The sequence below is a fragment of the Diadema antillarum genome, unplaced genomic scaffold, assembly GCF_040938485.1.
Source record: "Diadema antillarum isolate AM-2024a unplaced genomic scaffold, OU_Dant_1.0 scf00000109, whole genome shotgun sequence".
Classification (NCBI taxonomy): Eukaryota; Metazoa; Echinodermata; class Echinoidea; order Diadematoida; family Diadematidae; genus Diadema; species Diadema antillarum.
In genome coordinates this window covers 1,791,286-1,811,250 of record NW_027270998.1, presented here as the reverse complement: position 1 = coordinate 1,811,250, position 19,965 = coordinate 1,791,286, and the positions used below count along the sequence as shown (strand labels likewise).

The following is a 19,965-nucleotide window of genomic DNA, read 5'->3' as shown; positions in this document are numbered from 1 at the left end:
CTAAGAAATGAGGCAATTGCAGAGAGATTTTTTTTTTTTTTTTAAAGATGAATGCTTTCATGTTGTCATAGGGATGTCCTCTCTAACCCCAGATATCAAGAGATACATTATGTTATCAGCTGATGCTTTATCGTGCAACTGTAATTAAATACAAAACTTGTCCTACAATCCTTGACATGAATGTCCCGTTTTGGCTTGCTAATAGCATTACACATCTCATGAATCCACAAAATATAAAATACTAGTGAGCTAGTAAGCAATAAAGCATTTTTACTTATATATTCAATGCAAAATATATTCTTATGATAGCTGATTAATTCTATGGTCACCAAGAAGTATTGTTTGTATTAAGTAAAAGCCTATGAAGAAAATGTCCAGAATATTTCACTTTGTAGACAAATTCCAGATATTCATATAATAATAATAATGATAATAACAATAATGATGATAATGATAATAACAATAATAATAATAATGATAGTGATAATAATAATGATAATAATAATGATAACAATAATAATGATAATAATACATGTAGTAATGATAATTGCATTTACATAACGCTTTTATTTATTTATATTCCATGCATGTTTTTATGTCAAAGGACTACAATGGCAACCCCAACACTTGTCAACTTTCTCCAAGATGTGCCTGACAAGGAAACAGTGCAATATTAAAGCAATCTGTAATACATGTATATGTATAAAATTTACTTTTCTGTTAGTGCAAAATGGAAACAAATTCAACATTTTTGTTACCATGTAAGGAAAGAAGGAAAGTCAATGAATTTCAGTACATACTAAAGTGGGATGTGTGTCTAAAAATCATAGAGCCTTCCTTGGTAGGTATCATGAATTTTGTACTCATAGTTACTCATGTGTGATATTTAGAGTCAGTACAATCTAGCAAATTTTTATTCTAAGTTTTCTTTGTTTTTTGTACAAACTGTAGTTCTTCTATTAGTTGTAGTATCCCCCCCATCATATTTTTTCATTAAAAAAGATATCAAAGTACAGACTGTATGTGTGTGTTTGTGTGTGTGTGTGTGTGTGTGTGTGTGTGTGTGTGTGTATGGGTGGATGATGGCTATAGCAACAAAATGCATGACCCTGATTGTAATGCCTTCTGCACTGCATGGTGGTTGCAGATTTGTGAAATTCCTTTTCTACAGTCACTCTTGGAAAGATGAGTGGCGTAAAGGTGAGAAAGTCAAACCTTGCATTTTTAGACTCTAATACCAGGCAAGTTGACATCCGTAGTCAAGACGAATACCCACATTCGCTCTCTTTCTCTGTGGTGAGTAAATACCAACACCATGGTACGAGTAGATTATTCACAAGGACTGAGCCCTGAAGGCTAGGCCCTATTAGAGCTAGACTAACTACCATCTGTTATGAAAAGTTTCCATTATGTCCACAAAAAGGTGTTGTTAAATCATGCGCGACTGCCAATGAATTTATCTTCGAAGCGACATTTTTCTCTGTCTGTTCTGATCGTTTAGTGAATAGAAAAAAACCTATAGCACAGAGATTGTACATATTCTTCTCTAGTGACCTCTATTCTATGCGTGACATATCTGTTTTTGCCTTTTCTTTTGTGGAATTATGTGATTTGCCAAGAGTATTAGACATTCATCGCTGTTGGCAGCAAAGTCGTGATGTCCACATTAAACGGGCCCTGCTCAGTCACGGTAGTTGGCAATTCGGGGGGTAATGACTCGTCCGGAAAGGGTTCTTGAGGCTGAGCTGTTTTACCTACTTGCTATCAAATCCAGGTTTGGCTGGGGTCTGCCAAGAACTGAGCGTGTGGAGCTCTGCGGTTTGTTGGGAAGCATTCAGAATCCACTGGACTCATTTTATTAGAATGTCCTTCCATGATTGTCTACATGTGTCGCCAGGTTTGAACATTGCAGTGAGACTGTGTGTGCAGAGGTGGAATACTGGGGTGTTCTGGTGTACCTCTTTGGATGCTTTAACCAGGGAGGTGGAACCTCCCCCCTCTACCTATACGTGGTACTGTAGATTGGTATGGAACGCTGTTCACCTCGTGTGACCCTTGTTTATTGTCTGAAAGGAATCGAGTTCAGGTTTGTGTTTTGTTTTCTAAAGGGGACCACGCCTCAACTGTTCTGTGTTTGTTTCTCGCATCTGTGTATACTATATCTTTGTGAGTTTTTCTTTTTGTTGTGTTTATCTTAAGTGTTTATTCTTGATTCTTGACGTAAGAAACAGGAAAATGGTGGGTGGCTCATTTGCATGCGTGACTCAGAAGCTAACGAGTGTAATCACTGGAATGTGGAGAAAACATTCTGTGTGGTGAAGCTACTGTAGTGTGTGCTACTTTTTGCCCTGATTGATTCATCGGAAGACTGTAATTGTGTTGTGCTTGAGCTTGCTGAAGTGCAAGGAGCATAAAATGGTGCAGTATTTTCTTCTCTTTACTACCCAAACACTTTTTGTTTGCCACGAATGGCTTTTTTTTCTCTTTATTTTACTGTATTTTACAGTCTTAAGGACACAAGTGCTCTGATTGTCTCTGTCACACTGGTGAAAATTGTTTCAGACTTAAGGCATGTTTGCTATTGAATACTTTGTTACAATATGATACACAAAAGTGTAATCACTATAATGGTTGCAGCTGCTAAGAATACAACATGTAATCAAGAACAGAATCACAGTATGATAGTCATGATGATGTTGATGGTGATACTGATGATTACAGCTTTCTCTTATTTTTCTCCTTCTGTTTTGCAGACCTTTGTGAATGAATCCAGGATTCCAGAGGAAACGTACATCACACTGAAACAAGGGGATTCCATCCGATTTGGATATGATATCCTTTTACTCTCTGCTCATTTTACAGTTTGTCAACTATCTGTGTTTTTTTTTAGCCCAAGCACGATTGGATGAAAGCACTGGAAAAAGTATGCACCTAGAACTTTTTGTTTATGTCATAAAAATGACAACATCTAACAGGTTAGATTTCAACAAGAAATCACTTGCAGATCACAGTTTGATTTATTTTACAAGGTGTATTTCTCCTTTAAAAGAGAAAAGGTTGCCTTCTTGCCTAGAGTGTATTCTTAGGCATGCTAGTAGCATTGCTAGTAGCATTAAGAGTTCATAGTCTATAGCAAATGTTGATGTATTTATGTTATTTCTTTCATCTACACCTGCATTGTATGATTGTGTATCAAAATTTATAGCCTGCTGTCAAAAAACAAAGTTTGACCAGTTTCTCCTCCAGTAACTTGCATATATCTAATGACGTGAACACATTATGACGTCATCTGTTGCTTGTTTAGAATAAATTAAGTACAGTTGTATAGAGCTCTGTTGACCACTCTTGATGTGATCGAATGGCATAAACTCTTCACTTAAAAAAAAAAAAAATCCTACCTGTACATAATGTGATAGACCTAAGGGATTGTATAATTTCACTGATTTGGCTATTTGATTATATGATTTCACTGATTTGGCTATTTGATTATATAATTTCACTGATTTGGCCATTTGATGTAATGTACTTTCTGTGGCATACCGTTAGAGTACAAATGGTACAGTATAGAAGTATTTGTGTGAATGAAAAACAGCTACTGTATTTAAGCTGTTATTTTCGCGAATTTCGAGAATCATAGTTGGATCGCAAATTTAACAATACTAAAAAATATTGCTATGCACTAGGGTAATAATGCATATTAACATTACATTGGCGTTTGCGTCAATTCGCGAAAACAACATCTCGCGAACGTGTATGTGACCTCATCATTCGCGAAAATAACAGCTTATATACAGTATGTAATAGACAATGTGTAAAATCAGCTAGTCATGTGCTGCAGTTACTGTCTGATTAGCACTTCTCACTTCGCAGCACATCCACCCATTATTTGCTGCATTAAAAACATACTACATTCTCTTCACACAAATAAATAAAATGATCATGAGGTGACAAAGGTCTGCACACATGTATTGACATACACTGTAATGTACCAGGTCATACACACACTGTCAGACACTGATGAGAGATACATTTGTAGGAATTGAGTTTATGCACCAGTCCATATCCAGGCATTGCTGACGTATGAGGATTCAAGGTAAAACAAAAAAAGAAGTGCAATGTACAATGTAGATTTTATCACAGGCATTCCAGTGTAAAAACAAACATAAATTCTACTCACAAACATAACCCTATCCCTAATCCTAATCTTCACATCAAACTAAACCTAAAACCCTATCACAACCCTAACCCTAACCCCAACCCTAAGTCCTTGGAGAAAATAAGACTGGAGCATGTTGGTTTTTAAATTCACGGAGATAAACATCCATGATATAATGGCTATTCATAATCCGTATGAATGGTGCTTGCTAGTACATCCACCTGACAGCAAGCCCGGTATTCAGCAATATTGATATTAAAAAAAAAGGCTGTTAATGCATTCGATACAAAACAATGAAATGGATTCATTGTTTGAACATGAATTCCATGAATTGTTACGTCAGACAGACGTATGCATCATGCCACTTTGAAAACGAGTGCCTAGGTGCCCGACCAACTGAGAGAAAAAAAAAGAAGATTATTTGTACCTATGTTCACATGAGCTAATTGTGAACTGGCTTATTGTTGCAGTCAGTACATTGTGAAAGGAAGTTTTGGCATAGCCTTTCCCATGCACTTTTGTTTTACCTTGTTCATTATGCACACGTGCATCAACGATTGATGTGGATGTCATGTGCTGGATTTTCTCTTCCTGAGCTGGGAGCTTCAAATCTCAAATCTAGGACATGATTCTCCCGTGCAAATTTGCAGAGCTGATATAATTGTTTGGGAGTGGTTGCACTCAGTGACAAGTCTGCATGCTTCCAGATCTCCATTTTTCATCAGCGAACCTGAAAAGAGCCTGTGGCGTTGGGTTGCCACAGCGCTTGAGAGCTATACGGTGTGTCGATGGATATTAAAACGTCAAGATCGGTCTATTTCACGAGGCTGTCACCCCGCGGGGACCTGAAGATAGAAATATGAGCATTGGAATCTCCTCCCCCCCCCCCAAAAAAAAAGGCCAATTTAATGAACGGCCTGACCAAACCAATGCACCTGATTTCTTGCTTTTCTTCATTTGTCAGGAGCAATTATTGTGAAATCCATGCCGTCATTGTTTTGGAGGAGGCACACTGGGATGTCTGCCTCCTGCGAGCCATACTCTATAGTTTTGATTTTGGCCACTACTAACCTCTATTTGACTGACTAACAGTCCAATTAAGCTTTAATGTCTATTTTTGATGCGTGCTTTGCGTAATTTATATTGTTTGGGTAATATGCTATTCTGTAAGACGTTTACCGTTATGAGTAATTGTGAATCAACCGATGTTTCTAGCACAAGTTTACAACAATCAATGCTGCACACTGGCACTAGTCCGACGATCCCTGACCAGTAAAAATCACTGTCGGACCAGAAACTTTTTCAGGAATGGACCAGTAAAAAAAAGGAACCTACTGGTCCAACAGACGGGTCAGACCATTAGAAAAAATGGGTTAGTGGCAGCCCTGCAGTAATAGACTGGGTGTATACAGTACGTCAAATGATGCCATATCTGATGATCTGTCAACAGTTATCAAATTAAAAACAGTAATAAATCATTCATAATTGACTAAATGCAAAAGATTAAAGCATACAAAAGTCTCAGTTTTTACAATATGATTTAGTGTTTATTCATTTACCAAGTACATTTTCCAGTTATTTGCAGTGATGATGGCAAGATCTCAAAATTAGATAACAATTTGTCTACATGAACCAGTTTCTTCATACCTTTGAGTTATACAGAGAGTGTTGTTTGTGTTGATTTTCTTTTCTACTAATTTATCCTTGAAGAGGATTTGCAACCGGGTAATATGATGTGTAACACTGACTTACAAGTAAACTACTCAAAGATGTTACTTTTCATTGATAGAGTACCCATCTATCTGATACATAGTTTTTCTTTTATAAGCACTCAACAACTTTGTTGTTTGACCAGAACTCAAGTCATTAGTTGAGGATTTTTGTTGGTGTAAACAAACAAAAACATACTTCTTACATTCACTATCATCATGAGCAACATCAATATCATTGCATGTACACGCTGTTTGTATATGAATCGTTTAGACATAATATGTGTCTGCAATCAGTAATCTGAATTGCTCCCTTAATTCTTTTAATCTAATGCACTGGTGAGTTCATTATAGTGGCCTTGGGCTAATATGGGTGACAGAGTGCATAGGATTCTATTTGCTTTGCCAGTACCTAATAAAATCCTGGAGAGAAGTGTGATCAACACTGGAGAGAGTGTGATTGTTTGAAGGTATGCCTGTGGCAGGCAATTCGTATGACTGCAGGACACAGCCAGTTTGACACACTCGTACTGTGCATGTGCCATATTTCGCAGCAGATAAAAAAAACAAACAGAATGGGATTCATAATTGTTGCATCAGTAAAAAGGCAGTGATCCCAAATCAGCACTTCACAAAATAGTCAATTGCTTTGCAGTCGATGGCGATGACAGGGGGCTAAATGAAATATTCATGACAGAAGTGTTGCAAAATTAATTGAATAAGTGAATTCATGTAGTGCCTGAAATTGTGAGTGACTTTGGCATGCAAGTTAGTTTTATTAACCGTCCGTCCTTCTTTTTTTCCCAAAAAAAAACAAGGCTATATTTGCTCTAAATTTTGGATTGTTGAATAATAGTATATTCAGTTATACTATGTATTCATATTTGTGTGCGTGTGCATAAAGAAATACGTAGTCTTGTCTGATCTACAGTTGTAAAGCTATTCTCTACCAAAGTACATGTTTATTTTTCATATATCTGAAATGATGTGATCTTTTATTCCATCATAAAATTTAGTTAAGTAATTAGTATGTACACCTGTATTTAGTGTATTATTTTAGAATACTTGAGGTGTTTTTGTTTAAATAAGCACCCACAAAAAGTAATGAAATGGAAGAAATACATGCAGCAAATACATAGTCAAGAACTATTTATAAAATAGTTTGACTGCATACTGTGGATTTGCTAAATAGTGTGAAAATATCAGGATAGGCTTATCACACACAATTTAATCTGCGAGGACAAATTTCAATGAGTGTGCGTATGATAGTCAATACAGTTTGCCTGCATGGGATTGATTCCCCCTTTGGTTCGTTCAGCGGGCCTCAACAGACTAAATATAGTTTACCTCCTTCCACAACAAAGTGACATACTGCATGGTGTACAGAATCCCTCCTGTACAAATTCAGTATGCCTAATCATACCACAGGACTGTTACACTGTGTGTATGAACAAAACTTTTGTTTGTCAGTTTTGCTGTTTTTATGTTTGTTTGTTTGGTTTGTTTTCTTCTTTTTTTTTTTCTTGTGTAGTTTCATCAGTAACTCAATCCTGCATTCGCATGCGAGAGCAGATTACTTTTTCAATGCCTAAAGTGCTGAGGGTATTTTAAGCATTTCTAGTTTTGGGCCATGCAAAATTTTGGAAATCAATCAAGAATATTATACTTCTAGAGTTTATGTCATGTTATACACCACTTTAAAGGGGATGAATTGAAATTTTTCACCATCAAAATAGTATTTTCATAAATTTTAACTATTACTACAGTATTTTATGCCAAACATAAAATTTCTTATTGAAAAATGCCATAGTTTAAAAAAATGAAGAATGATATTTTCTAATTTTACTGTTAGGTTTTCACATTTTTCCTCGTGGATGAGTAGATTAATATCTTAAGAAACCTATGCAGAAATTTCGAGGCCTTTATCTCTTTTCATTGCTAAGATATTTGCATATAATTATGAAGCATATCTGCAATTTCTGTGGTACAGTTGTACTTTGTTCAAAAATGCATGATTTGACATCATTTGTAGGTTGTGAAATTTCATATCTATGGTTTTAGAGACTTATTTTGTCTGCAGTTATTTGATGTAAATTAATATGTTCCAGTGAAATATGAGTTTTCACCAAAATACCAGCTGATATTGTCAAAAAAAGTATAAAATGTACCCTTCAGGCAACTAAGTGGCCTGCAGCAGTTTATGGGTAAAATGCGTCATTAATTTGCCAGTAAAGAATATTACAATGCTCTTGTATTTTTTTGTTGTTCTTTCAGGCATTTTAATTCAACCATTGCGAGCTGTGATTCTCTGCGAGTGCTTCTGCATTTGGCAGAACTATATGCAGTACTGTACCATGTATTACGTTTGATGTAGACAGACTATTACTTGACCTGTCACGTATGATTTCTATGGTCACTTCGCCATCCTGTGATTTAACCTTCATTGTGACAGTGCTGGAAATTCTTTCTCTCGATGCCCTTTCTATGCAAGTACCTTTCCTTAACTCTATGGCTGCCTCTGCCTGCCCACATCCCATCACCTATCGTTTTGACAGCATCCAGCTAGACAATATCTCTGTGGTCAAGGGTCCAGAGGGAGTCGTACGAAAGGTAAGTTGACCAGGGGGAACCTGGGATACATACCATGTACAAACTACGGTCAGAATAGCTACAGGTCAGGGTTGGTGATATAAATTTATATTTTGTGGTTTAATGCCAAGGGTTCCAGAGGCATTAGTAGAAGTTAGTTAAACATAAAGGGTTCTGATGAACATATTTCACAATGTCTGTTCATTACATATTTCTTGCAAAGCAATTATTTTACAACATTTTATTGCATGTGTGGGGAATCCACATTTGATCAGCAGTTGGGATCCTCAGCTGTGTTGCATATTGTGTGGAAAATGCCTGTCTGATGAGGTCATCTTCTTACACTCAAAGATATTTTTTTTTTTAAATTGATAACGTACCTCATTGATTGGGAACCTGCCTGTTCTGCCTCTATTTAAAGTTAAATTAATATCGATCAATGTGAAATCATAAGTACATACAGACTAACACAGCTTACAGCATGGGGAAATTGTCAGTGGCATATCAAAAAGTCACTTCTCGCTGTACCCTTATTGTATTGATTCACTTTTGATCTATTGAATATGACTACAGCAATAGATGGTAATGAATTAATATACCTTTTGATTGTATATACATTCAAACAGTGTTCAGCAGTCTGTATTCTTTCTGTGGAGGCAATTTTGGTCCACATTTTTGCTGATATTTTTATATTTCTTTTTGTATATATGCATATGAGGGCAATAAGATGGAAAGGAAGAATTTAAATGTGTAAATGAGATGAATGCCTGTAACTTTGTTTAGATTTCATGTGATGATTTCCATATTTCAGAAGAAAACTAAATAGGTTAAAGAATGGCAGAAATCAGGCTAGAGAAAAGAAATTTTTATGGCAGTGTGTGACATAGATTGTTCAGGTTCACTTATTGATATAAGAGCAAAATATCCTTGCAGTCTGTGAGAGATGTGCATTGTTTCTGTGTGCAAAGAAACAAATCACCAGCAGAAAAACTTTAACTCTCAATGTGCATGTGCTTTTTTTTTTTCATGCTTTGTGCATCATCTTATCTGAAACAAAGGAAACTCTGGTAAAGTGTGATTTCAATTGTGTGCTGTGTCACAACTAATTTATTATCCATGTATAGTATCTTCAAATTTATGTGGATATCAGTGAAGTGTTCATTTCATTTTAAAGTGCATACTATCATATAAAGGTTTAATATGGCAATGAAAATCACATGCTGCATGAGAGATGGAAAGAAAAAAAAAATGCCTGCAGAACTTGTCTGTATGGCATTTCTCTGTGTTCTCTATATAATTTTACAATGTGATATCATCACAAAAACAAGTGAGAACTGTGGAAAATTGTGCAAAACCACAGTCAGGGAGCAAGAATTGGATACAGGATTTATTTGGAATTCATTGAATCTCTATAATCAGACTTGCAGTGAACTAATTTCATGTTAAGCTCCATATTCCGAGAAATATTTTGTGGTGGAGTGTCATGGAAGATAACACAAAAGCTGAATTACTTGTTTCAACTGCCTCCCTCTCATTCCCTGCATTAAATTTTCACCACATCTGAATTGCACTATTAACTCATTATCCATTCAAAGGAAAATCTATGTGAAGTAGAATATGTTTCGAATGTACTTTACAAAATCAAGCGCAATGGATGAATTAAATTTTAATGAAATTAATTAGGTTAGAAACTTTGACTATTTAAATTCCATTCCAGCATCTCGGTATGGTATTCAAAGGGACTTGCATCATCACTAATTTTACATATCTTTGTTGTATGTTTTGTGGAATTATGCAGAAATTCTACTTGAATGTACGACGTTAATGCTGTATGATGTATACAGGTATACAACAGATGAGCTGCATTACTCATGGGGCTTCTATTAATTCATGGTTAATAGTGGGACCTAGATGTGTCAATACTTTGACTAACCCCTCTAATTTTTCCAAATCAGCCAAATCAAAGGTTTGACGCTTTTTGCACTTGAACTTTAACTGTTGATGAGTTTGCACCAAGCAAGTCAAAAATGGCGAAATGATTTGCAGTCATATGTGAAAGTCATCAAATTTGGGGATTTATTCCTCTCCTATTCAGATCTCATATCACTCTACAATGGAAGAAAGTCTAGCCAATAATCTGTCGCAGACAGAGAACTAAAATGCCCCAACATTAGCAGGGTCAGAAGAGGGAAAGACAGACGGGGAGACCTCCCTGGGGGCCTTCAGGAGTGTGATTGATATGCAAAATGAAACATCTGCTGCCTGCAGAGCACAAAAGCGTTTAATAATGTCTTCATGCAAATTTAGCGGTCTGGCAGAGAGGAAGAGTTCAGGGGGAACATACATGTAGTTAACGACCCTACAGCTTTACACTTGCATGATTATTAGCTTTTGTTGACTGATGATGTTCTCACTCCGCTTCGTATTCATGTAGCCCACAGATGGTTACACTACATACCATTCATGCCATACATATATTGTTTCATTAAGATAATGTACATTTCATTAAGATATGTGCATGTGTATTTCATGTTGTGTAAGATACATTTCATTGAAAATACATATGGTGTGTATTAACTTTAAGAATATTAACTTGAAAATATGTTTTTAACTTTCAAAGAGTTTGATTATGTCATTGTTTTGTATGCCACTTTAATGCTACCTATTGTACATGGAAAGGAGTCTCAGGGGCCCAAAGTTGGGTGTGGTTTGAGAGAGAATGGAGAACAAAATGGACAGGTGGGAAGTGGTCCCTTTTGTGCCCTTGGGTCCAACAAAAAGTTTTGTGCCTATTTGTCATATAGTGCTTCATAAAGTATCTTTGCACAATTATAGTTTGTATTAATACAATCGTATGTTGCTATAGTGAGTGTGACAGTAAATCTTTGACCTTCATTTCTCTTTTCTCGTAATGTAAAGTGCAAGTTGCATTTGATTTACTTTAGCAAAGTTTGTGTGGTAGGGAATACAGCTGCATGCTTAAATATGCTGGATACCTCAATGTTGCCCTTCTACATGTTGTGACATACCCCCTCTACTGTTGAGATGGTGTACAAGGTGTGGTTTTGTGGTCATGTCATGCTTCACTCCCTCTCTCTCTCTTTCTGTGGTACGTTGGCAGGTTGGAATCAATTGTAGTCTAATGTAATATGGAATGTACCCTATCTGTCATTGTTGTTTTTTTTCCCCCATCATCCTGTATCTGCAATGCAAAGCATAGATGTAAAAAATGTACCTAGAATCATTGTCCATATGTTTTGTTTTAATACTGAAACTCATCCTGTGTGAATAGCCCTTATTATTCAGTCCTCGTCCACACACAGTCATGCTATCATGAGAGCTCATGATCAAGTCCCCTGTTAACCCTTTGTGTGCTTTGAGTGCTTGCTGACACAGAAAACCTCATAGGGTTGTGTACACCATCCAAAGTCCCTAGTACAGAAAGGGCTAAAGCCACAAGTATCCCCCTCCCTATCCCACCCCTTCCCCCCCCCCCCCCGAAAAAAAAAAAAATAATAATAATAATAATAATGAAAAAGATTAAAAATGAGCAAGTAGAAGAAAAATCAGGCACTATGATTATAAATCATTGATAGCCGTAAGTGTTGTTTTATCAGATGTTTCACAATTTACATCAGAATGTGGTATTATTGTATCAGTAGAAATCTTATGTACACAAGTTTCTAATAGTACACACAGTGAACAACCATACATAGCGATGTCGTGTATGATATGTGGTGGAAGTTGAGCTTGTTAGAACCCACTAAGATAAGACACACATCGATCAAGCTGTGAATGTTTGAAATATTAGATTTTCCGATATTTTGATAAGATTATTTCAATCGTGATTTCAGAGTGGTAATTCATTTTAGATACTATGTAGAGAGAAATCTGACCCTCATCACCTGTATCAGCCAGCACTCTAGTGTAATTAAAAAAGAATTCATTAGGGAGGGATATCCTTGATTAACACTCACCTGTTCTGATCCAATTAGCATGAGGAAGCACGTAGAATGAATAATTCATGAAGATTTATTAGAGGCAACAAATGAATCTCAATACGCGTCAATCAAAAATGAGGTGTTCAGGATATTTGCAGATAATGGAATAGGGCTCTGGAGTAAGGCTGTATTTGTGATAGCGTCCACAACAAACAGCATGTTACCTACAAGATAGACATGACAATCTGCATTTTTTTTTTTGTCAGTCATCACACCATTACCAGAAGCATGATCAAGACTGATGTTGGAAAACAACCCTTTATAAAAAGCTTCATGCATTACTGTAAAAGCTGTTATTTTCGCATACTGATATTATTTGCAAATGAGGAGATCACGGACATTTTCACAAAATTTCGTTTTCCTGATTTGATATTGAGGCTATCAGAAATGCACAAATGCCTGTCTATTCACAATATTATCGCATGTTCTTTTATAGATTCATGGCTCAACAGTGAATCGCGAAGTTGATGATAATTAAACTGTCGTGAAAATAACAGCCTACTGTATACGGGCACTCTCGTTATAACGAACACGGTTATAATGAAATTCGGTTACAACGAAGTAAAAATTCGGGTCGCAACGTTATCTATGCTATGTATTTTTATTGTTTATTTGTTCGGTTATAACGAAATTTCGATATAGCGAAAGAAAACTGCTGGTCCCGAGGACTTTGTTATAATGGGAGTCCACTGTACAACATACTACATTGTAATTGTATGAAGTCTGCTTTGGTTGTGCCTCGTACAGTACTTGTGCACTGCAAGTGAAATCTTATGCTGTGAGTTGATCCCATTTATGGACAAATGTTCGGACCCTAAACGAACCCCTGCGCTCCCTTCGTCGAATCTATGCCGAAAGAGATCTAGCCATCTTCTCTCGCCAGGATGTTTACACATCGCTGTCTGTCGCTTCCGTACCAAGGGACTAGTTGCATTTATTTTAAGGAGTTGACCTTTGTGGTATATTCTATAGTATCTATGGCTTTGTGATACAGATGTCATAGCTTTTTACATGTTGCACTGTATTGTTTGCTGCTCAGTTACACTGTAAGCTTGTTGGATTGCTCTTAGAATTTAAATTGATACAAAACTGTCGAATTTGATGGTATGAAAGCATCAATGAGAAGAATGTGGTGTAAATATTTACTGTTAGAAACAGACTGAATGCTACTCTTGCGTTATTCACCCAAAATACGAAATATGCTAACATGAAGTGATGGTATAACGTTGAAGATACATCTCAAAAGCAATGGAAATTACATGATCATATGTAGTGACAGATAGATGAATGTTATTTGAAGCAATTTGACACAAAAAGTTAAAAGTGTTTGTGTGAAATTTACAAGTATTTTTTTTTAATGGAATAATGATATTATTTTTAGATTATGGTTTCATTGAGTCTCTCATATTTTAGTCTTTCAGTAATGTCTGCCAAAACCTAATCTCTATGTGTAGATTTTGTGAATGTGTTGTGAAAAGGTTTCACACAGTTGAGCATGGTTTAAAAATTAAAGTTATAGTAAATAGCTGTGCATTGCATTGTTTAAGTATAAATTTGTTTTATGTCCATATTTAAGCCACTGCCATGCAGTTTGCATTTTATGTGCTTTCCTTTTGCAGTGTGTGTTTGCATTCCTTCATGGTTCTTAGCAAAAATTAAAGCAAAAGGCCAAAACCAGAATAACAAACAAGCAAACAACAACCCTGCCTTGAGGTCATAATGTCTCCCTTCCCCTTCTTCCCCACCCCTAACTGTTTTGACCCCCCTTAAAACATGTGCCCCTCCCCCACCCCCCTGACGACTTCCCGGTACAGGAAATGAATGATTTGAGGGACCTGTATTATGATTACCCCGTGGAAGAGGAGGAGGAGGAGGAAGATGAGGAGGAGGATGTGAGTGTGTTGCACCATGGACTAGACCCGCATGGTGACTGCTTTGCTGACTGCTTGCTGCATGCTGACTGTTTTAAGCTTACTGACTGACTATATGTAGCTAGCATGTCCATGCATTGTAGCTGGCAGGCACTCTTGTTATTACAGCATTGAATGGGGAAAAACATGGAATTAAGGCCTATAATAATTTGTGGACAGATTTTGCCATCTTTTTCCCAATGTGTGATATGTCAGTTGGGGCATAGAATCTAGCTTTGAGCATTGCATGTTGTATATTTAATAGCAATCATGGGGCGTAGAATCTAGCTTTGAGCATGCACCTTGTATAGTAGCACTCATGAATATGAGTTGATGATTGATACCGAAAGAAAAGAAGAGAAGGAAAATATACTGGTAGAGATATATTTTATTGCAATATTCTTCTACAGTCTACTGTAGATCTGTTTGTTAATAGCAGGGTTTGTTTTTGTTACAGTGTCTAACAGTGGTCCAAGGTTTGTGTGATAATTATAAATTACAGCTGTAGGTGATGTATCAAGTGCATTTCTTTGTAATATGCCAGAGTACAGTTGTAGTATTACAGAGGCACAAAATACTAGGATAACATATTTTTTTCTTTTTCAATAACTGTCAGTACATTGTATTGGCAACTGCATCTTCATGAAAGAGAGAATCAGGGGGGAAAAAAAGATACAGGATATGCCATGTGGAATATGTATCCCTGTGACTTTTTGGTTATTTGCCATGGTAACAGAATTCTGCTAGTGTCAGCCAAGATGAGTCAAAGAGAGGAAAACATGTGTTAGAGCGTATGGTTCCTGTGTGCCTTACCCCCTGTCTCTGATTGTGCTTGTGGAACTTGTATTGACTGTTAAATGCTTGTTTGAACTTTGCATCTTGATTAGCAAAATGTAATTGTTTTCTATGTGAAAATCTATTGTAGTTGACAGAATATGCTTTTCTTAGGGTTATTTTTTCACATTGTATGTATTTTTGATATTCACAAGAGCACAAGGCATGAAAGATGCAAAACCTTGAAATGCATCCTGTCCAAAACTGCAATAAAAAATGAGACAAAAAAGGAGAGAAAATGAAATTGACTGAAATCACTGTTAATGATCATATCCCTTTGTTTGTTTGTCTCTTGCTTGTCATGGTAACGATATCTTGCAAGTGTTAGCCAAGATGAGTCAAACAGTAATGGACACACATGTTCTGGCTTGTGATTCCTGTGCTACCTTGCCCCCATCCATGATTTTGCCTTAAGAGCTTATGTTGACTTCCCCTGGCATGTTCATGCATCTTGTTCAGTGATATGTACTGTAAAAGTGGATATTTTCCCGCAACTAATTTTTCGCGCTCGGCCAGGCAAGAAGAGTTTCGCGTGTTTTTAATTCCACGGAATCAAGACGGCCACTACTGAAACATACAGCAGGCAAAAGTATTCGTGTGCTTTTATTTGTTGCGCTAGGTTCTGGTTGCGTGAAATGCGCGAAAATTTCAACACGGCGAAAATTTCCACTTTTACCGTAATCATTATCTGACAGGGGAGGGGGTTGCTTTTTAGTAAATGTGCTTGAATTGACCAGTAGACAGACTAATGGTTAACATAATGATAATAAAAGTTGTGCTACTTTATGCAGGTCCATAGGTATCTGTAGTACTAGAATAATAAAATAAAAGCTCAACACCAAGACAATTCTACTTGAGTCACAACATTTACTTCATGAACAAATTGAAACTCACATGAATACAAATGGAAATTACCTGTTATGTTTTACTGTTGAGAAATTGACAAATTACTGCAAGGGTGGGAGATTAGCATATGTATATATAAACAAAATATTATTTGGCAGGTGCTTCCATCGCTCCTGAAGCTTGGGAGAGGCATGATGTAATTTTGAAATTCAAGTTATTCAACCTAATATTTGCAGGACTGAATTCCTCCAAAGTACTTCAAGGTTTCCTTGCTTTTCTGTTTGTTCCACACTTGTTTTATTTGCTGCATGAAATTCAGCCTTTGCTAAAAATTATTTTTCATTCACTGCAAGACTTCCATAGTGTAAATTGCAGTGATATTATGTAGCATGTTACATGTCATGAATGGTGTGTCAATGTTATGTCTGTTTAAATACTTTTTCCCAGTGTTAAGTTTCCTGCATGTCATTAAGTATTCCAAGATCTATAACAGGAAAGAACTGTCAGGTAGAGCTAGACCTCTCTTGTATGATAGTTGTTATTTTATTCCTGGGTGGAATCAATAAATAGGAGGGTCACTTTTCAACACTTCATTTTAGTACTCAAACATTGATGTTATCTGTGTTGCTTAATATGTATCTTGATGTTTGTTTGTTTGTTTGTTTGTTTGTGGTTGTTGTTTGTTTTTTTTTTTTTTTTGGGGGGGGGGGGTTTGGTCTCCAATGACCCAAACCGTAAGGTTTCTTTCTTTCAAAATGTTCACATTATGCTTGTTGCTGAATGATGTTAAAAGACAGTTGTTTAAAAAAAAATAAGAGAGAGAGAGACAGTGGGATATCTCATAGTTGTCATGAAGATAGTTGTTATCAAGCAAGGGATCCTCTCAGACTTACAACATGTCAGACACAAACATGACTACAAGTATGACAAGAATGTCAGTGTTCAGTGTGGCATTTCACTTTTATTGTCATTGTGGTCCCGAGACAATACAACACTTGGCAAGGAGTTGAGACACTAGCATTGAAAAAGGGCAGGTGATGAAAGAGAGCCACTTCATGTTCATGTAGTTAAAGCCTCAATTTGAGCTTCTGAGGTCATAAAACTTGCAATCAGATCGGATTAGAAATTTGCATGTACTTTTAGAAAATTCAGACATGTTGTACAGTTTATGGAAATGTGCTCTTTTTTGGTCAGTTTTTAATTAGTCACTATTAAAGAAACAGATTATTGCTTTTTCTCTCCTCCACATCTTCAGACAAGAAGTATGCATGCCATTGATTGCATGGTTGAACAGTGTACTAGCTAGTAGCTAGAATGTTTTCCCCCATGCCCTAATGTTTTCAAATCCACACAATAATTTAAATGCATGTATGTATGCCAGTAGTTGAGAAGAACATTCAGGGTCATGAAGTAAGTGAAACATGAAGCATGTGCAAACAAAATTTGCTGGCAGGTGGTTAAGTTGACAGAAGTTAATTGACTAATCTCCCTGAAGTAATACCTCTTTGAAGTAGCATTTGTATCCAGAGGGATTTGAAGTGTTAATACCTGTTGTCTACTACCTTTAGGCAATTGATAGGCATACAAGCTACAAGCAATTATGACATCAATATTACTTTTTAAGTCAAAGCATTTTGAGATCAAAGTAGAGTTGAAGTTGACTGGTGAGTATCATGGTAATATAAATCCCAAGATTGTAGCAGAGTGTGCACTTTGTTTGTACAAAGTTGTCATATTCAGAAGGTATTTCATGGAAAAAAATTATTAGAACAAAAGAAATAACGTGTTATGATTAATTTGTATCTCTCTTTCTCTCTCTCTCATTGAACAATAGGCTTTCTTGAGTAGGAGCAACTCAACAGGCCACAATTATTCTCATCGGAGGGCGATGCAGCAGAGAAATGCGAAGGAAAGCAGAAATATTTACGGCCAACAAGCAAGCTTGCATCAGGGTATGTCCCACATCTTGTGCACATGTTGTTAAGTTCGAGTCATAATGATGCTGCTGATGATGATGATGATGATGTGATGATGATGATGATGGTTTTGGTGATAATGATGATAAGAATAATGATATGGTCTTATTTATCTAGCTTTGCCTCTTCAGTGTTGCCATTGTTCTTCCAGAGAGTCCTGCCATTATTAATGCTCTAGCATTGTCAGGTACCAATTTACACACCTGGGTTGAGAGGGACATGATAGATAAAAACATCTTGTCCGAGGATGTAAACACTTGATGGGATTTAAACTCAGGACTTGTGATTGAAGCACAGGAGTCTTACCACTATGCCACTGTGCCCCCACACAATGACTAGTCTGGCCATATTTGGAATTATTTGTGTACTAATACATGTTTGTATTACATATACTTTACAGTGTATATGTATGACTATTTACATATCAGTAACAGTTGGTTGTTAATCTCGGGGATGGATTGTTATCTCCTCAATTCTGATTGGTTAACTTTGAAAAGCAGGGTTTCTTTTGTTGTTTTTAAAGGCTCGCAACTAAAGTGATATTGGAAGTTTAGTCTCATTGCAAGGACCTTGGGAAAGATGTGTTGTCCTTACCTCTGTATCAATCAAAAGTCATACGTAGAAAGTAGGTCTTCAAAGCATTTATTTCATTTTTTAAAGAAATCCCATGGGACCAGTTCTGCATAATCTGGCTGATGATGTCAGTGGGAAACTGTAAATTAATGTCACAATGTATGTCTTACTAATGTGCTAGGAAGGAGGGAGAGAGAAAGAAACTCTTCAATTTTAATTTTCCACTTTCAGTGATACCGAAGGACTAACTTTCGGGGGGGGGGGGGGGGGGGGGAGAAATAAAAATTATTTACTATTGGAAATATGCACAAGAAAATTATTCATTTATCGCAGTATTTGGTTAGCAGTCTGAACCCGTTGCACTTTTAAAATAGACCTGGCAACCAATGTGCCATCAGACAGGATTGGCATAAAGGCAGAAGAAACCAGGAAATAGGTCTAATTGATTGTATGAGTGTAGGAAATGTGGACCAGATGAGATGGGGTTGGGTGGTGTGTGGGGTGGTGGGGGGGGGGGGGGGGGGATGGTGTACCATTGGCAACAACAGATACATAAAATTTGAATTTCTGCCTACACAGTGTTCAGTTGTTGGATAGGATGGACTAGGATTGTCAGCATATTATCCACTCGTGATCAGATGTGTCTGCTGTCATCCAATGGCAGAAATATAGACTTATACTGACATACTCAGAAGTTCATTGCAAATATAAGTCTTTCAGAACTTTGTGGTTTGCCTTCGAATGCATGCTCATCTACAAGATGGCATGTTCTATCTGTTTCCCTTGTTGTAGCCTGGCGTGTTCACATGTTTCTTTCCTGAGTCTAGAAGCAAAGTAGGGCTAAAGTGCAGGAAACTGCCGCGACAAAAGGAGTTTTCTTTTTTGTATGAAAAAATCCCCAGCATCCATTCTTCTCGGCACTTCCTGCTTGGTAACTTGGTGCCTTTCACTTGCGGGAATGCCGAGTCTCGTCACTCTGTCTGCCATTAGTTAGTCATGCTTAGCTGTCGGACAGGTTGCAAAAAATTTGATGACGGGTCCACACCCACCCCCACCCCCACCTCCAAATGACTTTCTCCTATACCCCCTTGTGTGAAGTCCGGAAGGAGAATTTTTTTTAGGGATTATGCGTGATATGATAGAGCCTTGCGAAGTGTAGCAGTTGAGACGTTTCTTGTGGGGTAAGCCTTCCTTTCATTATCACATCGTGTGTTTGAATGTTTTCATCCTTGGTGCTGTAGGGAAACGGCAGTTTAATCTTTGTACTTGAAAATATGGACACATGTTGTATATGATCTACTCCTCTATCTTTGCTGTAAGATTAGAGCAGAGTTGACGGTATAGATGATGCCTGATTATATTGCATTCCAC

The 19,965-nt window shown here is 36.9% G+C and overlaps 1 protein-coding gene across 1 annotated transcript in view; it reads left to right on the top strand.

Moving 5' to 3' along the window:
• Positions 1–19,965, top strand: part of LOC139719367 (uncharacterized) — a 94,207-nt gene that overhangs the window by 35,319 nt on the left and 38,923 nt on the right. The window contains exons 4-8 of the mRNA XM_071630782.1: positions 2,754–2,832; positions 8,396–8,475; positions 11,134–11,193; positions 14,270–14,347; positions 17,880–17,997. Of these exons, the coding sequence (XP_071486883.1) occupies positions 2,754–2,832; positions 8,396–8,475; positions 11,134–11,193; positions 14,270–14,347; positions 17,880–17,997 (415 nt within the window). The remainder of the gene's footprint in view (positions 1–2,753; positions 2,833–8,395; positions 8,476–11,133; positions 11,194–14,269; positions 14,348–17,879; positions 17,998–19,965) is intronic.